Source organism: Ictalurus furcatus, chromosome 25, assembly GCF_023375685.1.
Source record: "Ictalurus furcatus strain D&B chromosome 25, Billie_1.0, whole genome shotgun sequence".
Taxonomy (NCBI): Eukaryota; Metazoa; Chordata; class Actinopteri; order Siluriformes; family Ictaluridae; genus Ictalurus; species Ictalurus furcatus.
The window spans coordinates 6,718,503-6,740,723 of NC_071279.1; the positions used below are offsets into that span (position 1 = coordinate 6,718,503).

Sequence of the window (22,221 nt, forward strand, 5' to 3'; positions counted from 1 at the left end):
AATATCTATATTTATTGCTCTTTACAGGGGGAAATCTAAACCGGGAGCCAGGAGGTAGGGGATGGGTACTGACTGATAGGATAGATTTAGCTTTCCGCACTTCCTGTTTGTTATACAGAGCAGTGAGATTCCTTTCTTGGGCACTTAGGATTTTACTGCTGACCTTCATTATTTTGCCATACCAGCATATTACTGACTATGTGTAGGATTTGTAAAAAAAAAAAAAAATATATATATATATATATATATATATATATAAGACCATAAGTTAGGGCGCATGGTGGCTTAGTTGTTGGCACGTTCGCCTCACACCTCTAGGGTCGGGGGGTTCGATTCCCTCCGTGGCCCTGTGTGTGTGGAGTTTGCATGTTCTCCCCGTGCTGCGGGGGTTTCCTCCGGGTACTCCGGTTTCCTCCCCCAGTCCAAAGACACGCATGGTAGGCTGATTGGCGTGTCTAAAGTGTCCGTAGTGTATTTGTGAGTGTGTATGTGATTGTGCCCTGCGATGGACTGGCACCCTGTCCAGGGTGTACCCCGCCTTGTGCCCGATGCTCCCTGGGATAGGCTCCAGGTTCCCCGTGACCCTGAAAAGGAGTAAGCGGTAGAAGATGGACGGATGGATGGATGGATAACCATAAATTCTTCATGGTCTAATCAACATGAAATTTCGACAGTTTTCAGACGCAAAATAGTTGTTGCTGGCCCTTTTTACAAAGCATCTCTGTATTCAGGCTACCAAGGGACCTGTATGTTTCTTCAACTTCAACCACCTGCCCCTTAATTTTAGAGAGGACATTTGAGAGAAACCAGGCAATTGTGTTATAACTCATTACAACATCATAATTGTGTGTATTTAATTGTATAAGGGTTGTAAGGAAATATTTTTTTATGAGGATAATGGTGGTTTGGAGTTTGATTTGATAAAAAAAAAAGGAGAAAAAAATGTATGCTTCAGAATAGTTTATGATAGTAGACAGGCCAAAGCTAATGTGTCATTTTTTTTTAGCTGCATATTTTGAAGTTTGAATTATGCTGGTAGTGATTTTATTAGCCACGGTCACTGGTATCAGCAGGGAGGGCGGTAGCAGGCTATCTTATGGAGGTTATGGTATTCGTGTATTGTACATTAAGTCATTGGCGAGGCTGTTCATCTGTATAGCCTTGGAGCGTTGATAGTAGATAAAGAGTTTAAGTGAGGCCATTTACTTTATTTGGGTATGAAAGCAGCCTTGGCTTACAGAAAGAGGCAAGGCTTCTGTGAGTTCCACGAGTGCTAATGTACTCTGTTTGAATTTCAGTTAGGCCCATAAATCGAGGCACTGCTTCCCATAAAGGATTTAGATTGAACTGACCCTGCTGTGCCATCAGGACTATCTCTGTTGGTGGTTATTCTTTTGTCGGCGTCTGTTGTCTGGACAGCCGAAAGTGGAACTTTTTAAAGACAGAGTTTCTATGGAGTCTATTGCAATTCGGTCGAGATACTTGTGTTCTTTTGCCTCTAGACGCTTATAAAAATAGCTGATAGATTTGCAGTGTAGGTGCTAGTGAATGCCTACACTGCAACAACAGTACACTGCCTCCTCCTTCTCTCTTTTATCATCAGATCTCTCAATGCAGGACTTCCTGCGCTGTCTGTGGCTATTTTCTGTAGCTGCACCGGTCTCTCTCACTATTCGGGCTATCCTGGAGCAGCTGTCTCTTTTCATTTGCATGAGTGTATGGACGTATATATGAGTGGGTTTGATTCCATTGTTTCGTATGTGACAGGACTCGAGTGGGGGCTACAAGCGGGCCTCTAGGATTTAGAGCATATAACTGTGGGGGGCTGTACCGTTCGTTGTTTAGTGTAATGTCCCATCTTCTGACCATTTGGTGGATTTAAGACGCTCTAGTAGAGTTGTGACATCTTAACAGTACGACTCGCCGTGCACGTGCTGCATCCTGTTAGTTTGAGTGGAAAGCTCTGCTGGATCGACGTATATGATGGTGGAATCTGGTTTGCTGTGAATGGAGTGCAACTTGAGTGCAAATGAGCGCAGCAGTGGCACTGGCTTCAGCTAATCTGGTGAGAATAAATCTCAGCCTTAGATACTTCACCCAGAGCAACTGATATCTTTTCTACACTTTACTGGCCAGAAGCTTCAGGATCTTGAAGGTTGCTCTCTGCACTGTTATGCATACCCTGATTTCGGGTGGGTCCAGAAGGCTGAGACCACTAGTGAAAATGCTTCTGCTGTATTTTGCATTATTTTCTAATTTACTGCAATACAGTCATTTTCATTACAAAATGATATTATTCAAACGCCGTGAGTGAAAAGGTGAATCTTTTATAATATTTATATCAATTTCAGAGTTTCTTAGTATTTGGTTTGTCCGCTTTTTTTGCTTTAATAACAAGGTGCAATCAAGCTGATGTTGAGTCCACAAGTTTGCAAAATGATCGATTTCAGATTAAATGCATCAGAATGTCGCCTGAACATATGCTTCGACCGAAGAGATTTGGAAGGAGGAAAATCTGACCTTTTGTCAGAGACACACATCGATCTGCCATAACATTAAAACCACCTGCCTAATACTGTGACGATCCCCCTCGTGCCACCAAAACAGTCCTGACCCGTCGAGGCATGGACTCCACAAGACCTCTGAAGGTGTGCTGTGGTATCTGGCACCAAGACGTTAGCAGCAGATTTTTAAAGTTCTGTTAGTCCAGTAGATCCCACAGATTCTCGGATCGGATTGAGATCTGGGGAATTTGGAGGCCAGGTCAACACCTTGGACTCTTTGACATGTTCCTCAAACCATTCCTGAACAATTTGTCCAGTCTAACAGGGTGCATTATCCTGCTGAAACAGGCCACTGCCATTTTGGAATACCGTTACCATGAAGGAGTGTACAGTACTTGTTTTGCAACAATGTTTAGGTAGGTGGTACGTGTCAAAGTAACATCCACATGAATGCCAGGACCCAGGGTTTCTCAGCAGATCATTGCCCAGAGCATCACACTTCCTCCACCAGCTTGCCTTCGTCCCACAGTGCATTCTGGTGCCATCTCTTCCCCAGTCCTCTAGCCATCACAATTTGGCCCTTGTCAAAGTCACTCGGATCCGTACGCTTGTCCGTTTTTTTTCTGCTTCCAGCACATCAACTTTGAGAACTGATTGTTCCCTTGCTGCCTAATATATCCCACCCCTTGACAGGTGCCATTGTAACGAAATAATCAATGTTAGTCATGTCGCCTGGTTTTAAAGTTATGGCTGATCGGTGTATGTGGGTGTGTGTGCACATATATTTATTTATTTCGTTATTTATTTTATCATCACAGAGCTCCTGCTGTTTGCAATGCTGCTTGCAAGAGACTCAGCATGGTTGCAAGAACTACATCAGAATCACTGTATTGAGCCAAATGAAAATGTCACCAGCAATATCTTTGCAAACATACTGGAGTACATAAAGTATTGCTTTATATAGGTCTTTAAAGATGTGCCCCATGTGCTTCACTTGTCACAGCCCCCTGGTGAAGGACAGAAAAGAGAAAATGATGATAGAAAACAGCAGCGGCATGGAGAGAGCTGCTGCAGCTTCCTGAGCATCTCGCTCCATCGGTGTCTCCCTCCACCCATCCTCAATTCTTTGTTCATGCTCTTCACCTAGAGTGCATGACAGGCCCAGGAGGTGTGTGTGTGTGTGAGAGAGAGAGAGAGTAAGAGAGAACGAGAGAGATGTGGATTAGACTTTTACTTTGGTTAATCAAACCTGTGACTTTTTCTATAATTGTCTCTTCAGTCCTGACTCTCTCTCTTCCCCTCTCTCTGCTCATGAGTGCGTGAGTGTGTGCTGAACATTGATTCTAATCATATACAGTAGCTGTCATGTCAGCACCCAGCACTCAGCTGAAAACACCTGCAAAGAAGTTCCGGTAGAAAAAAAAAAAAATCAACAACCAAAAAACAGAAACAGTAAAACGGTCCTTCCATCTCAACCACCTCATTAAAAAGCATTACAATGTGGCGAGTGAAGTGCTGGTCAATGCTTTATTGGCAGCTCCTTGCTGTCTCACTTTCCGTGTTCTCTCTCAGCTTACAAACGTAGCTGATGTTGCGTTCACTGGATATTGCAACCTATGGCTTCTGTCTTGTTCTGTGAATCAAAACAAGTGTTCATACTAAAGCTTAGAACTCCCCCCCCCCCCCCAGTGTTTACTTGGATATCATACATACAGTATAATAAAAATATAGTCAAATTGTGTAACATTTCAGGCTTTCCTGAGCTGGCATTTGTATCTCTTTTGCACAAACAGCATGCCAATCATGAGTAAAGTTATAACACGTCTGGTTACACCCCCCAAAAAAGTGAAAAGGGAGAAAATCACATTTGAGTCCACTCCAAGACGTCCCACCTACCTCTACATTTATAACCTAATCCACTTAGGAAACGAGTTCTCACTTTGATTATCAGCATCGTCCACATCAGACGCTGTCTCGTCACCTGAGGTAAAAGTTACTCTCTCCGTATTTAAACATGAAATAACCTCCTCACTCGATGGATCTTCAATGGGGAAATAATCACTGATTATGTTTTATTTAATTTTCTTTTCATTTACGCATATTTAAAACTTTGTCCGCAGGCATTTCTACAATGTGTGCAAATGCTGCCGATCAGCCGATAGCGGCCTGCATTATAAATTCGTTTTTCTAATATGTTGAGATGCTGGATTTTTGATTTTCATGAGCTGTAAGCTGTAATCAAGATTAAAACAAACAAAAAAAAAAGGCTCGAAATATTTCACATTATGTGTAACGAACATTTCCACGATATAATTTTTTTTTTGACATGCACCTGTGTGTATATATACATATCAGTCCCTCTGGGATACTGTTGAGAAAAAAAAAACGCAGCAAATTCAAGCATTTTTGGCTGCAACAATCACAAACAAAACTCTGCGAAATCCTGTATAGACCTCTATAGACTGTGCGACAACCCACAATCACACAATTTGGAAAAGCCAGTCAGCTTAATACGCATGCATTTGGACTGGGGGAGGAAACCCCTGAAGCACAGAGAGAACATGCAAAGTCTGCACACACAGGGCAGACGTGGGATTTGAATTCGCACCCCAGAGGTGCGAGACAAACGTGCCAACCACTATGCCACTGTGGTTTCTGTCTATATATATATATATATATATATATATATATATATATATATATATATACACACACACACTGTATATATGCAGAGTAAAGCCATGAACGATAGCATCAGTATTAGCAAAGCAAAAACCACCACAAATTAACCTGGTCAGTGCAGTAGCACTCAGGAATAATCACTACGTATTTTGTAGTAAGAAATGTAATTATTAGAAGAAAGTCATTCTTATTATGGGGAATAATTTGAGGAGCCGGTCCAAAATATGACATGGCTGATGGAAGCCTTTTTACAAGAAAATGGCTCTTTTCTTTCCATGCATGCAGAAAACCCACCTATTGTCCTTTTTGATCATTCTGAATGATGCATTAGTAAAGATGGTGCTCCAGTCTTCTGTTAATAGTGCATCCATTCTCTATCAACAAAAAAAGGGCCTTTCACTGTATATTCAAGCTTCCAAACCTTGCCTGTTTATTTAAAAACAAACACACACAAAAAAAAAAACCCATATGGCTTCTTATCTGTTCCAGCACATTTTTGTTGTTGGAGAAAATGACACAATACAACACAGTAACACCACAGCAGTTTATTTCATGATGTATACCAATGCAACTGACTTCCCAATGTAATACGCATGGCTAAAATGCAATAAATCCTGATTTCTATTGTGTAGCACCAGAATAGCCAACACTGCCTCACTGGCTAAGTAGCCTGATCTCCCCTCACATGTACAAAGAGAGAAACTAATAAGCCAATTCCCATCCTGGGGTCTCCAGACTTATTATGTGCAACTGCCTGTAGAGGATTGGCTAGATAAAGAAGCCTCAGCAAATAAGGCAAAATTAAGTCTACCCACTCAGTAACCTAAAGAAATAAAACAAACATTTTGTTCTGACAGTAGGAGGGAGAAGTAGAGGCGGTTAGTAGTCTGCTCAGGCTGCTCCCTGTGAACCAATCAGCAGTTTAAAGCAATAAAGTGAGTTATGAAATGGGCTGTCCAGTTAATTAGGACTCTGGATGGGTTTGAGTTATGAGCTTTGGGAGCCATACAAGTTAAGTCATTAAGGAAACCTGGTATAGCTGGATAGATCCTTGAGCCATATGGAATAGAGCGAAACTTCCCTCCAGCAGCAAGTGTTGCAGTTTTCTTCTTGGTCCTTGTGAGTAAATGCAAATCTTTCCACTCATTATGGACCGGCAGAATGGCTTTTACCGTAAGCAAATGGAGCATTTGGAGTTTGTGTGTCAATCAAACAGAGTAGCAGCATCTGTCGAAAATGTTTGCAGCTGGATACTCGGGGAAGCTGTTTGCATTCCGCACAGCTCTGTTGACTCTGTCCATACGTGAGTGTATATGTTTGTGTGCACTAACACTTTTCTCCACGCACGTGGGTTGTTTTTCCAAAGAGTGAAAAAAATTCTCGTGTGCTTTTTGCTCCGCATTGTTCTATTTCTGGTTTTGTTTTTCACAGTACCTCATAGTTGTTGTTTTTTTGTTTTTTTTGTTTGTTTTTTTTTTGTCCCTGTCTGTTTGTCTCTTGCTCAGACAGTGCCACATTGGCTCTGAAAGGAAGTGATGTCGCGTCACCACCACCGGTTCGAGAGGGACTACCGGGGCGCGTGGGAGCGTCGCGACCGGCCTGCACCCCTCCACAACGGAGTGACCAATAACGCCTGCACCCCTGCTGGCCCTACACTTGCTAATGGCAACAACCGGCCTGGGCTGCTTCCTCTTCCTGTTATCCCCTCCCTCCTGCCCACTCCGGTGACCATTGCCGTGACGACGAGCAGTAACGAGCTGGGCGCCAAGCGTGCAGGGGTGCCAGTTTCAGCTCCGACAGTGAAGGTAGGCACAGAGAAGAGAGGCACCATAACTTCCCTTCCTCTCTTCCCTTTTCTTCCCTCTGTTCGCCTCTTCCTGCCAAATTGCATCACTCCTCACTTCTCTCCTCCTCGCTAATTTGGTCTGTCATTATGTAAATGAGAAATTGGTCTCAATTAAGTCCAAGCCCAGAGTTTTTCAACTCGGTTTCGGGCAAGAAATACAAAGCATGTGTCTGCCATTTGAGCAGAGCAGAGTGACAATCAGGAAAATTAGTTTTTTTTCTTCACAGTTCACACAGTTATATCACATTATGCTTCAGTTTGATTCTTTTTTTTTTTTTCTTTTTCTAAAGGCTCATTAGTTATACTGTACTATACACAGCATGTAACTCAGACCTGTCTCAGACAATGGCATGACTGACGTGATCTCAGTTGGTTTTCTTTTACAGCCCATACACTGTAAACGCTATTCTACTCCTATCACTGATAAATTATTCACTGATTATAGCACCCAGCCATGTTTGCTGTGCTAAACCGTATTGTTCACATGCTAAACCAGGCCTTTGTGTTCTACTCGCTTCATCCGAGACGAACAGTATAGTCTGCTGTGGATCCAACACAATGGTCTCCAGAGTGATTAAGACTGAACCAGGCGCCTCTGAGATAGCTATCTAAATATGGTCACTAGCCTAACTCCATCAGCATTTGGTTTCAAGTGCTGCTCAGTCATGTCTCCCAACGCTCTTTCTTGCCAGGCCTGTCTCGGCTGAGCTCAGACGGGTGCTTTAGGGAGGAATCCTAACACACTCGGCATCCCTCAGCTCATGTCTACGGTACTAGAGGAAGCCAGTGCGCTTGGAGTATTAAATGGATCTCGTGCTGTCAGTAGAAGTCTTATCCTTGTGCTCCACCTTGTCTGTAAGAGCCCTGTGTGATTTAGGTATTAGAGTACAGCATGTAGAAATGCAGCAGACTCGTGTCTCAATTCATTTTTTTTTTTTTTCTCCACCTTAATTATTGCTTAGAAAGATGCATTAGTGTCAAGACGAGAGAGATACTCAAGGGAGAGCTACTGTTCTTGTCATCTGCTATCAAAGTCTCTCTGTAGTCTGTCCAGATGCTGAAAAAGAAAGCTTGATTTTAACCTTCTATTAAGACTTGACACAGCAGCTGATATAATTTATGAAGAAAACTCTTTTCCTCATACGCAGTGCACATAACGTATATGTGTGAATTTGCAAAGTATTATGGGATAGATGGCAGTGGTTGTGGGTTTTATGCAAAAATGTGTGTGTGTGTGGTGTATATATTTATAGGTTTTTATATCGTTGTGGGGACAAGAATAGGAATATCTGACAGTTTTGACCTTGTGGGGGCATTTGACCGGTACCCATGAAGAAAACTGTTTTTATAAATAAATAAATAAATAATCTAAAAGAGCCAAAAGCTTTCCTTTTTGGTTACTTAGGTTAGGGTTTTGTTTATAGGTATAGCGTTAACCATTATGTCAGTGGAAGGTCCTCACAAGGATAGTAAGAAAAACATTGTGTGTGTGTGTGTGTGTGAATACTTGCATGCTGCCATGATGACTAAGGAAGCAAGCCTACTATAGAGACCGCAGGAGGCTGTCTGTCGTGACGAACGAGCCACCTCAAAATCAACAAACAGTTCTGGATTTAAGCAGAAGTGCGGCTGCTCATTTAGTCACATCGCCTTTTCATCTGTTTTTTATTTATGACACATTTATTTTTCGTTCACTTGCACATAACAATAAATTCTCCGGCAGCCAGGAGGATTAATTCAGTAGTTGTTGATGTATAGTGGATGAGCATGTAGGCTGAATAGTGATTACCGTAGTCACAGTGCCTGCGAAAAGCTATTTGCACAGATTTATTTAGGTCACTGGAATTGATCTAGTATTCTTTCACCAAACCCTTTTCTGTGATATCTGCAAATAGGGGGCTTTTATGAAAGGCTGCAATAAATTTTCCACTGACTTTTTTCATGTTTCAGCCATGATAAAGCTCCTATTTAAAGGTTACCTTACATTAAAGGTGTCAGAAGGATGAATGCTGAAAAAAGGATGCACTTAAACACACACGCTAGATTAAGATAAACACTCGTGGAATAATACGGGGACGAGCATGAACGATACTAAAACTAAATTGCATACCGATAGGAGTCTCTAAACTACTGTCTAGAGTGAATACAAGCTTAAAATGGGACTTGTATACACCCACCCACCCACCGTCCACTTTATTAGGAACACCTGTACACCCACACATCCTTGCGATTATCGACTCGGCCAATCATGTGGCAGCAGCACAGTGGAGGAAAGCATGCAGATACAGATCAAGAGCTTCAGTTCATATCAAACATCAGAATGGGGATAAAATGAGCTCTCAGTGACTTTAACCGTGGCATGGTTGTAGTTACCAGATTGGTTGTTTTGAGTATTTCAGACTCACTGGATCTGGACAGTTGAGGACTGGAAAAAGACTAGGTGCTTTTTTTCCTCTAATCTTCAACTGTATAGTCTGCGTGAGTCTGTGCCCATGATGGCCTCAGATTCTTGTTCTTGGCTGACAGGAGCGGAACCTGAAGGGTCTTCTGCTGTTGTAGGCCATCCACCTCAAGCGCCGATGTTTTCTGAAAATGTTCCACGTTTGTAAAGAGTGATTATCTGACTTACTATATCCTTTCCGTCAGCTCAGACCACATATACTTTAGGGCGTACGGCGGCTAAGTGGTCAGCAGGGTCGGGGGTTCGATTCCCACCGTGGCCCTGTGTGTGCGGAGTTTGCATGTTCTCCCCGTGCTGCGGGGGTTTCCTCCGGGTGCTCCGGTTTCCTCCCCCAGTCCAAAGACGTACATGGTAGACTGATTGGCGTGTCCAAAGTGTCCGTAGTGTATGTGTGAATGTGTATGTGATTGGCACCCTGTCCAGGGTGTACCCCGCCTTGTGCCCGATGCTCCCTGGGATAGGTTCCAGGTTTCCCCGTGACCCTGAAAAGGATAAAGCGGTATAGAAGATGGATGGATGGACATATACTTTATATATGTACAAATATGTGTGTGTGTGTGTGTGTGTGTGTGTGTGCATTTTGTACATAGCGATTCAACAACTTGGAAATCACAGTTAGCAAAGTTTTAGACGTGTTTTTACCACAGTTTCTGTTAAATTGGGTTGTTACCAACTTGATCTTTGCAGGCAGACAGCCAAAGCAAGGTTATAAAGTAGCCTAGATAAAAACATTTTCATATTATTGGAAAATAGTTTCATGGTTTTGTTTTTTTTTTTTAAGTATTTTTGTCAAAGTATGTTACTTGCAGAAAAACACAGTTTTAAGTTTGAGGCTGTTTTAGAGTGAACTCCGACCAGTTATACTTGCTGTATAACCCAGAACTTTATTATACAGAAAAGAAAGGATTTTTCCTTTAGGACTTTTTATTTATTTATTTATTTTTTTACTGTGCCATAGATGATTCAAATTACTGTTGGGCTGCATATACCTTTTGGAGCTATAAGTATTCTCAGCTATGCATGTTTCGCACATTTGTTGCCAGTGACTGTTGCTGTACTGAATGGGTGTCTTGTGGCATTTTCAGTGGAGTGAAATGGTTTGGCACAGGCTTTAGCTGCGAACGAGGCTGCAAAATGAGTAACTCTGCCGTTGTTTATCCAGTAACACAATTAGCCCTTTTAAACATGAATGCGGTCTGTTGGGAGGAAAAAAGTCTTTATGTGATTTTCCAGAACGATATCCATGGCACTGCTATAACTAGTTGATTAGCTGATTTTGGATTGACGAGATTTATTATGATGTCTAGCAATTTGGATTTATTGCAGTATCTCGCAATATGGGATGCAAGCAGGCTCATTTTCACTGCCTCAGGAAGAGTGCAGAAAGATAGCAGCATTTGTAGGAAATAAAAGCCTGTTTTAAAGATTTTCCCTCCAGAAAGTGCACTTAACTCCTAAACTCTTTTAGACAGGTTTTTAAAAAATGAACATTTGGTAGAATCTTGTGAATGTTTTTTCTTTGTTTTTTTTTTTTTTTCCAAAAACATCCTGATTTGTTTTATTCATGTTGCTTACTCATGCTAGAGTACGAACGCCACGCCATTTTATCTGGTTACGAGCCTGTCCTCTGTATGGTTAGCTGTTTTTCTTACTTCACTCCTGGCACGTGAACCAAAATCTGCTCACTTTTTTTTTTTTTTTTGACGTGCTATTTCATAATGCAAGCAGATAAAGGAACAGGCCATCATTTTCCCAGCATCATTTGAGATGAATACTTTTTAATTAGCACAGCCTGAATCCAATTTCAGTGCCATACTTATGTATTTAAAAATCATTTAAGATAAGGCTGTTTTCTAATCATTAGCCAGCCTTTCAGCTCGTGACTATATTAAAGCGCCGACCCGATTCAGCTCAGAGCTGATGTTCAGATCGGGATGATTGAACTCCTCACTCCTGATGACATCTTAGTGAAGATTTACCAAGAACGAGGCAGAGAGCAATTCATATCAATAGCACTGCCAAACCAGCTTCATCATTCAGCCATTTAAAATGCATTGTAAACTCTAATCTGCATCTCCAAAGACGGACCAAAAAAAACTGCTGAGCAGGAAGCTTCAGAAAGCCGTGAATGAAGGATCAAATCAGAGCATTTTCATCCTGTCAAGGTTTGCTGAGAGTTTAAAAAAAGAACTGCATGCACACATTTAAAAAAAAAAAAAAAAAAAAAAAAAAAAATCATGCTAATTTTTTTTGGCACAGCCATTTTAAACTGAAATGATTAACATTTAAAAAAGCTTAGGTTGGATGAATACTGAGTGGCGAGGTTTCTCCTGTCATGCCTGCCACTGCTCAATAACAGCACCTCTCACTGGTAAAGATAAACTTGTATCATGCACAGCATGGTGCCGCATGAGTGGAATAACCCAATTCCTCAGAGAAACAAATGACTAATTCAGCTCTTTAATAGGTACATCACACTTCTACTTATTAAGTAAAAAGTTCTCCAAATTGCCTCTTCGACTTCTGTTTTGGTTTATTCTGAATATATTACGCATGTGATCCATCCATCCATACATTTTCCATACCGCTTATCCTACACGGGGTCGCGGGGAGCCTGGAGCCTATCCCAGGGAACTCAGGCGGACCAGGTGGGGGACGAGGTGGGGGACACCCTGGAAGGGAATGCCAGCCCGTCTCGGGGCACAATCACACACATTCACACGCTACGGACAATTTGAAAATGCCAATCAGCCGACAATGTATGCCTCTGGACTGGGGGAGGAAACCAGAGTACTCGGAGGAAACCGCCCCCGAAGCACGGGGAGAACATGCAAACACAGCACACACTGGGCGGAGGCAGGATTCGAACCCCCAACCCGTGCTGTATGCATGTGATGTATTTATTTATTTCTCTACTTAAAGCTACAGTGTGTAGGACCTTTGGTTAAGCTGAAAAAAAAAAAAAACTATCGCTTCAAGGTACTGTATAATATAAAAAAGGCACGTGATGAGCTGTTGCTGTGAGTCGCCCTGACAATCCTGTAATAGTTATTCACAGTCGGTGTCAGGGATGGTGTGCTGGAATTAGTAGGGCATTTGTATGTATACATCAGACGCCAATTCAGATAAGCCAAACATGATCACGTCCCAGCTTTAGGCGTGAAAGAAGCCTGACTGACAGGATGGGGGCTAGAAGCCAGCGGAGAGAGAGAGAGCGAGTAAGAGTGTAGAGTGCAGACAAATGGGAGAGAGTTTAACATGATACTCCAATAAGAGAAAAGGATGCAGGACGGATGGAGTTGTAGCTTTTTCGTTGCTGAACACATCAGGTGTATACTAGTGAATGGCAGAAGATTTATCCTTGTTGGAAAGTTTGCTGACGAGACGTTCTTGAGCTAGAAATGTCATGATAGCCGGCTAGTGACTACATTTATGTGTATTTTAAACTTGGCTATATCGGGCAAAAGGGAGTGATTCGAGACCTTGGCTTGCCTGAGCCTGGTCATTTTATCCTCTCTTGTGGTTCTAGCTAGTGCTATACTACTGTTTTGTGCCAAAAGTTTTTGACAGGCTGAAGAAATAAATGCACGGTGAATACAGAATTGAAAACAAATCAGAAATGACCGTGCATTATATGTTTATTATGTACAATATATTTTAGTTAGCTAGCTAGAGTTAGCGTGTTTAGTAGACCCGGAGGTGCGCAGACCATCGGGGAAAGCCCTTACATTCAGCACCGCTGCCTGGTCTTGAGCAGTCAAAATTTTTGTTTATTTTGTAATGTTTTATTTTTGTCTTTGTGTTCATTAAGTTTTGGGTCACAGAGGAATCAGACACTGCAGTTATTAAAGTCGTCCAGATGGGACTGTATGTAGGCAGTACAATGCACAGGGAAACAACTGCACACGGACAGTAGGAAGGTGTCTTTTATCCGATTTGGCACAGCTACGCAGCTTTTATGAAGCTGACACCAGCTCAGCTTTTCTTGCTGCTTGCGATCCCACAATCCCTCACCCTTTTATTTTTATTATTTTTTTTTTTTTTTGCTACTCTCCATTGAAATTGACTGGGAGCAAAATTTCAGGGGACAAGTCTGTGAGCAGTGGACATGTAGCCTAAGAGTTAACCAGCTTAAAGTAGATAAAAATAAAAAAACAAAACAAGCTGGTACACAGTAACCAAAACATCATAAAATAAAGTTATTTTATAATCATAACACATCTATAATACTGAGTAAACAAGAGTTAAGTACTTGGGCTGTGTCCCAATCCATGTAGTATAGTCTAAATAGCATGTTACTACTCCATTGGTGGTGTTATTATTTTAGCGTAGTACTATAGTCAGTCCCTCCAGGATTTCATAGAAATTAACGCTAAATCAAGCATACTCTGCAGTATTCGGAGCAGGTTGCAATTTTTCAAAATTACCACAGATTTTCCACAGATTTGTGATGATGTCATGTGACATCATCACAACATGCCAGAGCTATGAGTACAGCTAAAAGATCTCATTTACCAACAAACATCACTGTGAAAGACCAAGCAAAACTATTTAGTGGCATTGCAATTTCACCAATTCAAAAAGATTTCCACACACACACACACAAAAAAAAAAAAACCACAAAAATCAAGCGTTTTTGGCCGCAACAATCACAGAAAACTGTCTAGTGTGCATGATGTGATATCGGACACAGCTCTGAATTCTATCTGAATATGTATTTCTTGGCATTTACAACCATGAGATTCATTTACGTAGCACAATGTTACATAACGTTCATCTGCAAGTAACTTGTGATTCCAAAATCCAAAAAGTTGTATTTCATTTCTATATATGCAAGAAGAACACTGAAATCAAAAGGCGTTTCTTTCCCATTTTCTTTATTTCAACCTTTAATACCGACATTTAAAGTGTTGTTGGAGACACAGCATGAACTCCGAACGTGTCGGATCTAAAATGCACATCATCTAGTTCAGTAAGTTACATGATTGTCATGCAGCATGAACAGCAACAAATAATAATAATAATAATAATAAAAAAAAAACACATTTATTTTAAAAATCCATCACTGAACAAAACGGCAGCACGAGGCTTTGTTGCAAAGATTATGTGTTTTGAAGGTTGTCTGACAGCTTGTCAGCTTTTCATGATTAGGCAGAAAAAGGGCAGATGCATTGCTTTTTTTGCTGGCACTGCTTTAGCTGTTTTTACAGGCACTGCTTTGGTGAGAAAAGCTGCTGCTGATACACCGTCAAGGCTGGAATATGAAAGCAGTGATATACACACGTTCAGAGAAGTGTAATGTTAAAAAAAAAAAAAAAAAAAATGGCCACAGGAATTAGAATTATTGTAATAATTGTCTCTAATTATAAAATAAAATTATATTGTTATAATTATAGTTCTGTCATGTAGGACCACATATTAAAGTGGCTCAAATGTGAAATTTTTATTTTCACAGAATTATAAAAAAAAATCAGATCTGTGTCGCATTTAGGTCGAAAAACAAGGGATGAACAGGCATTACGATGACTAACACATAACAAATTGACAAATTTGACAGATTATCTTGTTAGCACACACTGTGATGATTTGGCGACAGAAACTTGCAAAGGGAGAGTTCAGGATAACCGTAGTATCAGTCATCAGCGAATACACAAAGCTCTTATATTGGTACTGCATGGAAAATGGGGAAACTGGGATTGGAACATTCCTAAAACCACATTTGTGCTACTACAATCCATTAATGTTAACACAACCATGGCGTCTTCAGATCTCCTGGCATTGTACATCAGATAATTCAGATCTTTCGTGTTTCCCTCTGATATTTACTGCTTGTGTGCTTTTCCTCACTGAAGAAGAGGGGTAAATCGGAGTACAGTACAGTACAGTATAGTACATTAGCCCCACATGTCTGCCATTTAGACCTTGCAGAGTCACATGTGTGACATCAGATCTTCAGATAGTCATGAGCATGAAATATTAATGTGGAGAGAAACCCTATTCCCAAGATTTATCCTGCTGACCTTAAAGCTTAATATACTATTCATATGTTTATTATGAGCACTTTTATGGTCACGGCCCAGCCCATTTGCAGCATATCGCTCAGATCTTTCTGTTTTTTTGGGGTTTTTTTTGTTGTTTTTAAGCCTTTACTGCATGTTGTTGCCATATGTCAACAATTCATTTATTTCCAATTTCTAATTCTAAATTCGACATAACGAACAAAACAAAATGCCATGTCACATGACCAGGAAGTTCAGGTTAAGTGGGATGGTGAAGGTCTTCATTGGAGGTCTCTCAAAACTTGATTAATTTTTCAATATTTAGGCAAAACTACTTAAAGGACAAAACACTATCTGAGAAAAAATGGCGTATTTTTTTTTGTCATTTACACAAGTTTGTATATTTTGATTATTCTGTTAAATTGTAAAATGGCGAAAACGTGTGATAATGGAACTGAGGTATGTGCATTCATGAATTGAAACATAGCAAAAAAAATACATTAGGCTTCTCTAGTAGGATATTTACAGTAAGAAAAACTGTTGTAATTGCAAACATTTTGAAACAGTTATGAATTATTATTTGAGCCGACCTGATATTGTGGCTCAGCTGGTAGTGTTGATGCCTCACAGATCTACGATCCCTGGTTCGATCCTGAGAACCTAGGTCCTTGTCTGTTTGGGTTTCCTCTGGGTTCTCATGTAGGAAAAATGTGCATGGATTGACTTGGGTATGTCTAGATGTCTAGTAGCAGGATCTGTTTTAAAGTTTGTACTTCACTCGAGCTAAACCCGAGTGAATAAAAGTGCTACTGTTCCATTTTCAGTTAAGTCCAAGATTAGCCCATTCCCCTATTTTGTAATAGATCATTATACTCCCACCCTCCACCACCCCAAAATAAAACACTGTCACAAGGTTTGAACAGCTGTGACAGAATCTCATTTTCTCTTCAGATTGTCATGTCATGTTCCACTGATTAAAGATGATCCTACCCTGCGGACTGTGTCTGTGTAATATCAGTTAATCCATCCTTCATTTGCCAAGGTAATTGTGGTGCAAAAGCTTTACAAAGGTCACCTGTGTTAGGTTAGGTTTTTTGCCGTCGCACTGTGTGTGTTTGATTGGATCCTGAGATCTTAAGCTTGAGTACCTCGACTACACTATTGATAGGCAGGTCATCTCCTGGCACATAGAAACACTTTCTGGGTTTTCTTTTTTTTTGTTTTTTTTTCCCTCCAGTTTTAACAAGGGCCAGTCAGTCCGGTGTTTGCAGAGCGCTCAGTGGCTTTGGGATCTGAAATACTTGGCAACATGTCAGAAATGTGTCTTTCCTATTTAACACTGCTTAGTATCTGCTGAAGTTGAATTGAGGTGAGTGAGCGTGAGTGCTTTTCAGCCTAAAGAAAAAAAGAATAAACATGAGAGGTGGGGGGGAACGAGAGGATTCAGGTTTCAGCTTCTATAATTGAGGGTTTAGGCATCTGGATGTATATTTTCTCCATTTTGTATAAGTTTGTCAATTTAGAAAAGTGCTACTTTTACTCAGAGAACATCTGAAGACAAACAATTCTTGCTCTGCACTGTATAAATGTTAGTCTTTGAGAGATTAGGTGGATTTTATCACGTAGTTTAAGTCAGCAGCAGTCCGTGGGCTTGATATATGGAATCTCAGATCTGCTCGGCTTCCGTTTTGCACTTAAAGGTTGAGTGGATGCTCACTTTCTTTATAAACTCAATTCCATTTTTCATAAACTCAATTCAATTTTTGCCCAATCCTGCACATAAGCTGTAATTTATGGGCAAATGTATCTCATTTGTTCAGTGAGTATTTCTAAACAGGGAGGATAGATTCAGGACCAGAAAGCCATGTACAAAATATAGCAAGTTTCATTTTCAAATGGAGGGAGGTAAGAATAAGACAACAAACTCACACAGGCTTGAAGCATTGGTTATTGTTTGGCTTGTTCTTGTGGATTTTAATAAAACATGTTGGGACTGATTTGGACAGTAGATCTGAACAGAAGGTTAAAGCCTTGGGGGAGTGCGTGGGAAGTGCATACCCTACTGCACGTCCATGCAGTAATGTTGGATCTGAATATACAAACCTCTGCACTTAATAAAAAGCACAGCAAGGTTTTCATTGAAGGGCCAAAGGACTGAAGGCAAGCAGATCAGTGTGGGTGACTGCTGATGCACGTCAGAGCTACATTCAAGTTTAAAAAAAAAAAAAAAAAAAAAGGCAGGAAACTGTGCGCGTGTTCTTCAGCTACTCAGTAATACAATATAGTAGACAAAAGCTCCTTAGTGAGACACAGAGACGCTTCTGTGGCCACAGTGACTGTGCAGAATTCGTAATGTGAAAGCGGAGGACTATAGTTGCGTCTCCAAGTTGCTTTGGACTTTTGTTGGTTAAGGAGGTCTCGAGGGGAGTGACACTGAGAGATTGCTATTTGCATTACACTGTACAAACAGACAAGCCTGAGCCCAGAGCTGAGTGAAGAACAAAGACGTTACCCAGAGTGTCGGGAACAGAATCCTAGCTCTTCTTATTCTCCCCTGGCTGTGTAGTGGACCTGACAATCCTTAAAGCTGTAGAAATAAGAGATGCGCCTCATAGGCAGCATGTAAGTTTGTGTATGTCTGCCTTTTTCGCTCGCCTTCACTTCCCTCCCCCCCCCCCCCCCCCCCCCCCGCCCCCCTGTTTCTCCTTTCTCAAATTTCTTTCATCCTTGGCGGTGAGAACGGCTCCACATTGACAGTGCTTCCACAGCTGGCGTCAGGCCGGCTGTATTCACGCCTGTGTGAAATTGGATTGCTCATCCGTTGTTTCTGAGTGGCAGAGATGTAATACCTGATAGTCCTGAGGCTTCACGCAACACTTCAGGAACAGATCCATTGAGTCTCTAGAGCCATTTGACTAATGCCTCCACTCCTCCAAGTGCAGTAGGGCAGGAGGTTAAATGAATTAGGTAAAAGGTTGTGACCCTTGGCACAAAAGAAAATTTGTGTTCAGGTGTTACTCTGCACTCTCTCTGCATGAGGTATTGATGAAGAGGTGGAGGGCTTAAGCGAAAAGCGCCATCCATATTGTCTTGTTGGATCCAAGCCAAGAGCTATTTTCTCCTCACTGCCATCAGTTCAGTGACCCTCATGTAAGCAGAAGTCTTATTAGCACTCTTGGATGTTGGCTCTCAGGCAACCAGCAATAAAATTATGGCTCACTGGGCCATTAAATTCAGGTACACCTTTGTTTTTTAACACTGCATGCTGGAGGAAAGTGAACAAGGGGTCATTCCTTGAGTGCTTTCGCTGTTGGAGCATTACGTGAGAATTTATTTACATCTCCCACAGGAATACATTTAAGATTCTGAATAGAACAGAGGTATTCGAACTGTGGGGTGCGAAGGAAAGTGTTTTGCGTAGGAGGTCTGAATCAGTCTGTTGGAATGAAAAGTACGCCAATAGAGCAACCTTTTTTGTTTTCTTATTAAAAAAAAAAAAATGGCAGAGGAGCATGTATGAATCTGATGTATGATTCTGGAATGATTGACAGTGGTGTAGGTATTTTGAACTCTCTGATTTTAACTGACACCCTGGAAACCCCATAACCTTCCCTCATCTCAGATTAGTAACGTTTTGGCTTGACTTCATTTTCCTGCTTGAAAGATTTGCTGACATGGCAGTAAAGGGAAATAAAATGTATTTTACTTACAGTGGCAATGAAAATGATTCAACCCCCATTGCAAATCAGGTTTATTGTCAAAATGTACAGACTTTCAGCTGTTTGCAATGAACAAATCACACAAAAATCAATTGAAATAGTTCAACACAAAGAATGCTTCAAGTGGTTTCCCCGAATTCAACTGAAAATGCAACTTATAATGATTTCTACAGTTTCAAAATTATTCAACCACCTGAATAGAATCCCTCACAACAGCACAAATATGCAAAACAGGTTTTGTCTCAAGCTACACCTGATACTACTAATCAAGGGCTTCATCAGTTGCACCAGGTGTGCTTGAGCTGGAACACATGAAATACCTGAACTGGCTAGGGGCAGAAAATGCATGAAATACCTGGACCGGACAGAAAAAGGACGCTATCGACGGCTGCAAACAGATTTCTGAGAAGGCAGGTTGTGAAAAACCCTCGAATGACTGCAAAAGACCTGCAGCCAGACTTTGTGGTAACAGGCACTGAGGTTTCAGTGAGCACAGTAAGGTGTGTACTAAACACAGAAGGTTTCCATGCCAGAACTCCAAGACGCACACCACTACTGACCCAAAAGTACAAGAAAAGTCGGCTCAAAATCATATAAATAAGCCACAGGAGTTTTGGGATTCTGTTCTGTGGAGCTCTGAAACAAAACTGGAACTTTTCAGCACGATGGATCAGCGGTATGTGTGGAGGAAGAAGAATGAAGAAAGAACACTCTGTCCATAGTAGGGATGTCACGATACCAAAAATCTAGTAGTCGGTACCGATACCACCAAAAGTACACGATACTTGACACCAAAGTCGATACCACGGTGTGGTATAAAAATAAAATTAAAAAAAATGAAATTAAAAACTCTTCTGGAGGACATCCTCCTATGACTGATACTGGCAAAAATAGAGAGCGAGAGAGAGAGAGAGAGAGAGAGAGAGAAGGGGGGAGTATTTTAGTTATCAGACACTGTCCGACAATGAGTGGAGGTGAACTCCTAAACACACACACACACACACACACACACACACACATATAGATGTGCGCACACACACCTTATACTCTGAATGCAAGCATTAGTTTAAATTCACTGATATGGTGGCAGGCCGAAAAGATTTATTAAAAGCATGAACATGTGAATAATTATTAGTGACATTAGGCTACATTTAGCTGACAGGAGACGGGCTGAATGGCGATGCATGCTGGCCCATTCGGAGGTAGTTTATAGCGTTGCAATGCATTAGCGTCTTTAACAAATAACTGGCTATAGCTAACATTACATGGAGCGTAACATTAGCTGGTTTCATGGCCACAATGCAGCTGCCTCAAACAAACATAATATAGAACCGTCTTTCAGGTGCTTCGCCAAATTCCAGGTGTTTCCTCGCTTTGTTTGAAATGAACGATAGAATCGGTTGCACACCGGAAACCCATACTAGCTTTCCTCTCTTTTCCTCTCAACGAGTCGGGGCGGAGCTAAACTTGTTAAGCTAAGCTAATCTTCTGTAGTTTTTCCCGTGTGCTTGTAGGCGTTCTTCTTCTTCTTCACCACTTGTGGACCGACTAAAACACTTGCGCGTATTTGCTGCCCCCATCAGGTCCGGAAGAATTGCAACTTCGGTACCTCCATTAGACCCGGTTCTAACGGTAGTGCAGAAAAACCATTTCGTTTTAAGAACGTTGGTACCGGCTTGGTACCGAAGTATCGGTTCTCGTGACATCCCTAGTCCACAGTCAAGCATGGTGGTGGCTCGGTGATGCTCTGGGGCTGCTTTGCCTCCTCTGGCACTGGAAACCTGCAGCATGTGGAAGGCAAGATGCATTCATTGAAGTATCAGGAAATCTTAGGAGAAATCGTCATGCCATCTGTGAGGAAGCTGAAGCTTGGGCGTCATTGGACCTTCCAACAGGACAATGATCCAAAGCATACCTCAAATTCCACCAAGGCTTGGTTGCAGAAGAATCCTGGAAGATTCTACAGGGCCATCACAGTCACCTGACTTGAATTCCATAGAAGACATCTGGTGGGATTTGAAGAAGGTGGTTACAGCACGCAAACCCAAGAATATTACTGAAATGGAGACCATTGCTCATGGGGAATGGACTAAGATTCCTCAGGAACACTGCCAGAAGCTCTGCATCTCATTTTCAGCAGGTCATAACAGCAAAAGCGTGCTCTACTAAGTACTAAAGATGCTTGCCATGAAGGGGTTAAATAATTTTGAAACTGGAGAAATCATTATAAGTTGCATTTTCAGTTGAATTTGAGGAAACCACTTGAAGCATTCATTGTGCTGAACTATTTCAATTGTTTTTGTTTGTTTTTTTCATTGCAAACAGCTGAAAGTCTGTACATTTTGACAATAAACCTGATTTGTAATGGAGGTTGAATCATTTTGGTTGCAGCTGTAGTTATCATTAAATAAATATATAGTTATGAATGTTTATTAGGGATGGCACTGATACAATTTTGGTTGAAAATGATAAAGAAAAAGATGAGAAAAAAAAAAACACCTTGCCGTTAAACAAAGTGCCAAGTCTAACACTTTACAAGGTATTCTAATGGTAACTAGAATTGGACAATGATGTTCTTGTGCCAGTCTGCGCTAGAGAAAGAGGGATTTTATCAGTCGACTGTTCAAGAGCTTGAAAGTTATTCATTTGTCATTATTGACTTGAACATATTCACTGACGTATGTATTCCTTTCCTATTCAGTGAGTTGACATGTATTAGTTAAATAAGTCAAGGTCTTCTTTAGTGCTATTAATGCAATGTTATAAATGCAAAATTCATTCATTAGTTTGAGGGCATTAAAATCTTTCCTTTAGCCGTCATCATTTTCCAATACATAAAGTTGCGTTGTATTCATATGCTTCATAATATTTTCTAAAGAAATTAGTCTAATACGTTAATATACTTCATCATGAATGTGCTGTTAGTAAAGATAAATGCATACTACAATAGAATAAAAGAAAACTCAGATACAACCATCTCAAACATTCGTTCTTCTCTAATAACCATCTT

At 41.0% G+C, this 22,221-nt stretch overlaps 1 protein-coding gene across 2 annotated transcripts in view; it reads left to right on the forward strand.

Moving 5' to 3' along the window:
* The window catches only part of LOC128601003 (kelch-like protein 29), a 209,833-nt gene that overhangs the window by 75,257 nt on the left and 112,355 nt on the right, over nt 1-22,221 (forward strand). Inside the window, exon 3 of one of the 2 annotated variants that reach the window (XM_053613846.1) lies at nt 6,692-6,991. In XM_053613846.1, the coding sequence (XP_053469821.1) occupies nt 6,722-6,991 (270 nt within the window). In that variant the 5' untranslated portion in view covers nt 6,692-6,721. Of the gene's footprint in view, nt 1-6,056; nt 6,992-22,221 lie in introns of those variants that run through there. The other variant, XM_053613847.1, reaches the window with a different exon arrangement.